Source organism: Dicentrarchus labrax, unplaced genomic scaffold (genome assembly GCF_905237075.1).
Source record: "Dicentrarchus labrax unplaced genomic scaffold, dlabrax2021, whole genome shotgun sequence".
NCBI lineage: Eukaryota > Metazoa > Chordata > Actinopteri > Moronidae > Dicentrarchus > Dicentrarchus labrax.
The window spans coordinates 28,160,343-28,168,987 of NW_026136702.1; the positions used below are offsets into that span (position 1 = coordinate 28,160,343).

At 38.7% G+C, this 8,645-nt stretch overlaps 1 protein-coding gene across 2 annotated transcripts in view; it reads right to left on the minus strand.

Moving 5' to 3' along the window:
• The window catches only part of arhgef2 (rho/rac guanine nucleotide exchange factor (GEF) 2), a 31,791-nt gene extending 23,514 nt beyond the window's left edge, over window positions 1–8,277 (minus strand). For both annotated transcript variants that reach the window (XM_051415837.1, XM_051415830.1), the window contains exon 1: window positions 8,074–8,277. In XM_051415837.1, the coding sequence (XP_051271797.1) occupies window positions 8,074–8,130 (57 nt within the window). In that variant the 5' untranslated portion in view covers window positions 8,131–8,277. The remainder of the gene's footprint in view (window positions 1–8,073) is intronic.
• Window positions 8,278–8,645: the final 368 nt, after the last annotated feature.

Sequence of the window (8,645 nt, forward strand, 5' to 3'; positions counted from 1 at the left end):
CATAGAATATAAAGTTCTATTAATATGTAAACAGTGAAATAGATCTTTAATAACTAACTTCAGTGAAAACACGGATTGCTGACAGAATATCTGTCATGTTGGGTGTTAACTGTACAATGGGATTTATTTTATTAACTGATTTAATTCAGTATTGATCAGTGAAGTGCACATTTAGTCCTGAAATGTTTTAAAACAGGTTCAATGATCTGGTGACAGTCAGCGATCAGCTGATCAATAAATAAAGACCTCAGTGATGGAGAGAAATAAAGAGAGCTCTGTCTGACCGGGGGAGGGAGAGGGGGAGGGGGATCATGAGACAGAGACAGTGGGAGACAGAGCGGGAGGGGGGGGTTACAGAAAAGAGACAGAAACCTGAAACCAGCAGAGTCTCAGTGAGAAAGACTGAAGGTGACAAACAGGTAACTGATCTGAGAGTCATGTGACCTAAACGTCTGCACTGAGCCCTGGGACGGAGTGACAGGAGCGTAACCATGTGTTCTTTGTGGGGGGGCATACACCAAAACTGAAACACTACACTGTAAAAACAAATCTAGTTTACAGGGCTTTTCCAGTTTATTTTACATATTTTTTCTGTGTTCTTTAAATACATGTAAATAATATTAATACAATTACAACAATATCCTGTGAATTTACATCTGTAAATAATCATCATCAAATTCAAATTACTGCTGCGTCTTATTTTTTTCACATAAAAACATTAAATTCCTGTTTATTTAAAAAACTGTTAAAATGATTTGACAGATATCTTGTATAACTAGTTTTCACAACAGAAATGTTGAATAAATGTTGTTTATCAGTGTATAAGCATTGGTAAACTGTCCAAATACAGTTGTTATCAGTGTAAACAGCAATAATTACTGTAATCTCACAGATAATGACTTTTATTACAGTTCTATAACTTTTAACATTCACATTAAAATAATAATAATCCAATAATAACAGCACTCTGCTGTAAATGTAAGTCTGTGTTTACATAAATCTATTTATAGCTCATGGCTACGTAAGCCTCTAACGGACATGGATTTTTCCTTTTTTTATGCACTGTTATCTCGTGATAATGACAATTATAATAAAAGAGCTGCCACGAACGGCTTCCGTAGCCCCTGGCTGTAGCTGTAGCCTACCGGTAAGTTACACTTTACGTTAGTTTGTTTACTTGACTGGAAGCCGATCGTGGCAGCTCTTGTAGGTTGAAATCAAGACGAACACATTATTAATTAATTAGTTATCTCGAGAAAATGATCTTTGTTATATCGAGAAAACAAAATAATTAATTAGTTATCACGAGAAAACAAACTTTGTTATATCAAGATAACAAGATAATAAGTCGTTATAACGAGACAACAGTGCATAAAAAAAAAATCCATGGCCGTTCTTGGCTTCCGTACACTGCATTGGTTTTACAGTGTAAATATCTCTATGTCTTTATACATATAAATATATATAATTAAATATTAAAAAGACAAAAAAAATATTTTTCTGTTTGGCGCTCCAGCTTCAAGAATATTATATATATCTATATATATAGATAAGGTCGGACTGAAACCCACAGCCGCTGCAGCAAGGACTCAGTACATGGGGGTCCAGCTCTATTTCTGACCTTCATGACTTACGGACAGCACATACAGCACCTTCCTCACAACATGGGAAACAAACTGTATGGGGAATGGATGGATATGTTGCTATGGTGATGTCGTAAAGTTAACAAAGAACAGAATAAATGTGTTAAATAAAATAATTTTGTGAATATTATTTCATGTAATTTATTCAGTTTTAGTGTCTCCCAGTTTATATTTACTAAATAGACTTTCTGTATATGAACTCATAAAGTGGACTACATCTGGTTTATTAAAGCCTAAATAAATGAACTTAGTACTTTATACCTTTCTGACATCACAAGCAGCTGACTCAGTGATTGGTCGCTGTGAGGACACTGTGGATATGATCAGAGACTGTGAGAGGTTATCTCTCTGGTTAATGACTAACCGCTGCTGTTTTTCAATGTTTCCTCGTCACCATGGTAACAGACAATCCTGCTCTCTGATTGGCTGTCAGCTATCTGTTAAAGTCAAGCATAGTTCACCCCCCGTCACTACTTCCTGTTTAACACTCTGAACATTCTTTATTGTTTTATGCTTTTATTTGACAGGACGGGGGAGAGAGAGAGAGAGAGAGACACGGGAGGGTGCTCCACCAGGTGAGTTCCAGTTAGCTCACCTGGTGGAGCACCAGCTGATCACAATGGGCCTCATGCAGGAACATGTTTGTATTAGGGTTAGGTAGCACCCAATGTTTTCCCTCTGCTTCCGTTCATCATTGAGTGGTTTTCAGTCATACTACATAACATCTTACTGTCACTACATGTCGCAGTCATGCATTAACGCTGATAAACACACCTCATTATATATCCTCTTTTTTTGAAAAGAAACGATTTCTAATTTGTCTTCAGTCTCCGTTTCCTTTGTGTTTGTCATGGCTTCAGAGCTGGATCTTATTCTTATCTTATTTTTCTCCGTACGGTGGCTCGTACAAGTGTGCCACATCAAATGCTCCTAACTTCAGTTTTCTGTGTAAAGATGATGAACGCCACCATATAAGGCTGCACATCCTGCCCCATGTGTGAGGAAGTTAATTCATTAAATGTTAGGAAGAGTAAAAAGCAGAAGTTTAGGAGCTCCTGCTCTCAGAGATGATTTTTATTAAAGGAGCGGTGCTGTTAGCATGGTGACACCTGAGGGTCGGGCTGCTGAAATCAACATGAAGTGGTCTGATGAGAACAGTAAAGCGATGGAGAGGGTGGAGGGGTGGATAGAGGACAGAGCCATAATAGGTGATGTTGCATTGTCAGGCATTGTTACAGAGATCTGAAGAGAGGTCTAATCCCATCAATAGACCAAGCCTGAACACAGAGCCAGGAGGAGGAGCAAGGGTCACTTTTCTCTCAGAACACTTCAGTTACAACATGCTGAAAGGGATTATGGGATCTGCCTACCTCAGCTGTAATCATCATCATCAGATGTATCTATAGCTAGCTATCTATCTATATATAATACTAATAATATCAGTATATAGAGAGAGGGAGAGAGACGGAGAGAGAGACGGAGAGATAGACAGAGAGAGAGATGGAGACAGAGTTTGATTGTCAAACAACATCAACATCAATAATGTCAACAAGTTCAGTGTCAATATTAACGACAATGTCAACATCAAAAACACTAATAACGTTAACTTTAACAACATCTACAACGTTAACATTGTTACCATAAATTATGACAATAGTGTGAATAGGGGTGACAAAGTCCATAATGTCAACATTAACATTAAATGTTTTTGTCAGTACAATGTTTACTACAACAGTACTATCAGTACAACGTTTACTAAAACAGTACTATCAGTACAACGTTTACTACAGTACTATCAGTAAAACATTTACTACAACAGTACTATCAGTACAACATTTACTACTACAGTACTATCAGTACAACGTTTACTACAACAGTACTATCAGTACAACATTTACTACAGCACTATCAGTATGTTTACTACAGTACTATCAGTATGTTTACTACAGTACTATCAGTAAAACGTTTACTACTACAGTACTATCAGTACAACATTTACTACAACAGTACTACCAGTACAACGTTTACTACTACAGTACTATCAGTACAACGTTTACTACAACAGTACTATCAGTACAACGTTTACTACAACAGTACTACCAGTACAACGTTTACTACTACAGTACTATCAGTACAACGTTTACTACAGTACTATCAGTACAACGTTTACTACAACAGTACTACCAGTACAACGTTTACTACAGTACTACCAGTACAACGTTTGCTACTACAGTACTATCAGTAAGTTTACTACTACAGTACTACCAGTACAACGTTTACAACTACAGTACTATCAGTACAACGTTTACGACAATGTTTACTACTACAGTACTATCAGTACAAAGTTTACTACAGTACTATCAGTACAATGTTTACTACTACAGTACTATCAGTACAAAGTTTACTACAGTACTATCAGTACAATGTTTACTACTACAGTTCTATCAGTACAACGTTTACTACTACAGTACTATCAGTACAACGTTTACTACACTACTATCAGTACAATGTTTACTACTACAGTACTATCAGTACATTGTTTACTACAGTACTGTAGTACAACATTTACTACAACAGTACTATCAGTACAACGTTTACTACTACTACTACAGTAGTATCAGTACAACGTTTACTACAACAGTACTATCAGTACAACGTTTGCTACTGCAGTACTATCAGTACAACGTTTGCTACTGCAGTACTATCAGTACAACGTTTACTACTACAGTACTATCAGTACAACGTTTACTACTACAATACTATCAGTACAACGTTTACTACAACAGTACTATCAGTACAACGTTTACTACTACAATACTATCAGTACAATGTTTACTACAACAGTACTATCAGTACAACGTTTACTACTACAGTACTGTAGTACAACATTTACTACAACAGTACTATCAGTACAATGTTTACTACAGTACTATCAGTACAATGTTTACTACTACAGTACTATCAGTACAATGTTTACTACAACAGTACTATCAGTACAACATTTACTACAACAGTACTATCAGTACAATGTTTACTACTACAGTACTATCAGTACAGAGTTTACTACAGTACTATCAGTACAATGTTTACTACTACAGTTCTATCAGTACAACGTTTACTACTACAATACTATCAGTACAACGTTTACTACTACAGTACTATCAGCACAACGTTTACTACAGTACTATCAGTACAACGTTTACTACTACAGTACGATCAGTACATTGTTTACTACAGTACTGTAGTACAACATTTACTACAACAGTACTATCAGTACAACGTTTACTACTACTACTACAGTAGTATCAGTACAACGTTTACTACAACAGTACTATCAGTACAACGTTTACTACTACAGTACTGTAGTACAACATTTACTACAACAGTACTATCAGTACAATGTTTACTACAGTACTATCAGTACAATGTTTACTACTACAGTACTATCAGTACAATGTTTACTACAACAGTACTATCAGTACAACGTTTACTACTACAATACTATCAGTACAACGTTTACTACTACAGTGCTATCAGTACAACGTTTACTACTACAGTACTATCAGTACAATGTTTACTACAACAGTACTATCAGTACAACGTTTACTACTACAGTACTGTCAGTACAACATTTACTACAACAGTACTATCAGTACAATGTTTACTACAGTACTATCAGTACAATGTTTACTACTACAGTACTATCAGTACAATGTTTACTACAACAGTACTATCAGTACAACGTTTACTACTACAATACTATCAGTACAACGTTTACTACTACAGTGCTATCAGTACAACGTTTACTACTACAGTACTATCAGTACAATGTTTACTACAACAGTACTATCAGTACAACGTTTACTACTACAGTACTGTCAGTACAACGTTTACTAAAACAGTACTATCAGTACATTGTTTACTACAGTACTGTAGTACAACATTTACTACAACAGTACTATCAGCACAACGTTTACTACTACAGTAGTATCACTACAACGTTTACTACAACAGTACTATCAGTACAACGTTTACTACTACAGTACTGTAGTTTAGCATTTACTACAACAGTACTATCAGTACAACGTTTACTACTACAATACTATCAGTACAACGTTTACTACAACAGTACTATCAGTACAACGTTTACTACTACAATACTATCAGTACAACGTTTACTACAACAGTACTATCAGTACAAAGTTTACTTCTACAATACTATCAGTACAACGTTTAGTACTACAGTGCTATCAGTACAACGTTTACTACTACAGTACTATCAGTACAACGTTTACTACTACAATACTATCAGTACAACGTTTACTACTACAATACTATCAGTACAACGTTTACTACAACAGTACTATCAGTACAATGTTTACTACTACAGTAAAACAACGTTTACTACAACAGTACTATCAGTACAACGTTTACTACTACTACTACAGTAGTATCAGTACGTTTACTACAACAGTACTATCAGTACAACGTTTACTACAGTACTATCAGTATAACATTTACTACAACAGTACTATCAGTACAAAGTTTACTACTACAGTACTATCAGTACAACGTTTACTACAGTACTATCAGTATAACATTTACTACAGCAGTACTATCAGTACATTTACTACTACAGTACTATCAGTACAGTGTTTACTACTACAGTACTATCAGTACAACATTTACTACAACAGTACTATCAGTACAATGTTTACTACAGTACTATCAGTACAACATTTACTACAACAGTACTATCAGTACAATGTTTACTACAGTACTATCAGTACAATGTTTACTACAACAGTACTATCAGTACACGTTTACTACAGTACTATCAGTATAACATTTACTACAGCAGTACTATCAGTACATTTACTACTACAGTACTATCAGTACAGTGTTTACTACTACAGTACTATCAGTACAACATTTACTACAACAGTACTATCAGTACAATGTTTACTACAGTACTATCAGTACAATGTTTACTACAGTACTATCAGTACAATGTTTACTACAGTACTATCAGTACAATGTTTACTACAGTACTATCAGTAAAATGTTTACTACAACAGTACTATCAGTACAATGTTTACTAATAATTGATTTATTGATTTATATACAAGGGATATTATACATTAATCAACTTTGTAGTTTACACTTCAAATGTGTCTGTCTGCCTCTCTCTCTATCTGTCTCTCTATCTGTCTCTCTGCCTCTCTCTCTATCTCTCTCTCTATCTGTCTCTCTATCTGTCTCTCTGCCTCTCTCTCTATCTGTCTCTCTATCTGTCTCTCTGTCTGTCTCTCTGTCGCTCTGTATCTCTCTCTGTCTCACTGTCTCTCTCTCTGTCTCGCTGTCTGTCTCTCTGTCTGTCTTTCTCTCTCTCTCTGTCTTGCTGTCTGTCTGTCGGTCTGTCTCTCTCACTGTCTGTCTTTCTCTCTGTCTCGCTGTCTGTCTGTCTGTCTCGCTCTCTCTCTCTCTGTGTCTGTCTGTCTGTCTGTCTCGCTCTCTCTGTCTGTCTCTCTGTCGCTCTGTATCTCTCTCTGTCTAGCTGTCTCTCTCTCTGTCTCTCTGTCTGTCTTTCTCTCTGTCTCGCTGTCTGTCTGTCTGTCTGTCTCTCTCACTGTCTGTCTTTCTCTCTGTCTCGCTGTCTGTCTGTCTGTCTGTCTGTCTCGCTCTCTCTGTCTCTGTCTCTCTCTCTCTCTCTCTGTCTGTCTGTCGGATCATTTTCTGTCTTTTTTTTAATGTGAGTTTGTTTTGTAGTTTACAGTCAGATCAGAGGTCAGAGGTCAAACATCCACCTTCACTCCTGACCAACACTTCCTGTCTGCGCGCACACACACACACACACACACACACACACACACACTGCCTCCCCTCCCCCCGCTCGTTTCCTCCTGCAGGACAAAGCGGCCACGCTGCTGCTAACGGACACACCGAAACACCAAACACACTCAAAGTGTACAAATACACACACACACACACACACACACACACACACACACACACACACACACACACACGCGGTATAAAAACATGAAACCGGTTTTCGGTGTGAGAGAAAAAAAAGTGTCCGTTTCCCGTTTCTGAGCTCCGCCAACTTCATCTGTCCGTTCTCACACAAACTGCTCCAACACACAGCCGATCACTCCGATCAATCACTGATCGATCGATCATCTATAACAAGCATCGAAAAGCCCTCCAACATCTGGAGTAACGGAACAATCCCGGGTCGTTGTCTTCCAGCTGTGAGCGAGCGGACAAAGCGGAGACACGGAAAGTGATCAGAGTTCACCAATTAATGATCGATCACACCCAAACTGTCCGATCACTCCCATATCATCGATCATTTTCATTATTGATCATTAAAGTCAGCGTGCACGCGCCGCTCGGTCTCTTTCTTTCTTTTTTCCGGTGAACTCACCTTCAGGTTGATTTCTTTCATCCTGTCCTGTCTCCTGCTCTCCAGCAGCCGGGACATCCCCTCCGACAAACCCAACGAGCCAACGATCGACCCCTGATCACCAACCAATACACAATCGATCAATCGCTACACAGTAACAGTCCGAGCCCACTGTCGGGTTCTGGTCCCGGAGCAGTCCGCAGTGTGAGCCTGGGGGGCGGGGTCTCTATGTGACAGACAGCGCCGCTCTCTACTTCTGACCAATCACAGCGCAGCCCGCTGCCGCCACGCTCAGCCAATCCGCTCACCGCACGCACTGCAAGGCCCGCCCACAAGCATGTGGCAGGAGCGCTCGTTTTGAACGCCGGGGCGGTGATGTGGTGGCGTGGGTGGTGTCAGTCTCTATGACAACGTGTCAACGTGTCACGTGATACGCAACAGCCACCCAGGGAGCCGCAGGAGGTCACGTGAGTGATGAACATTAATGATCTGGACTGGATCGATAAACCCCGCCCCCCGCACTCGACTGTACAACACGCTGCTGTGTGACGTGGAACCTTAGAGCACCGACCCCGCCCACGCCGGAGAGTATC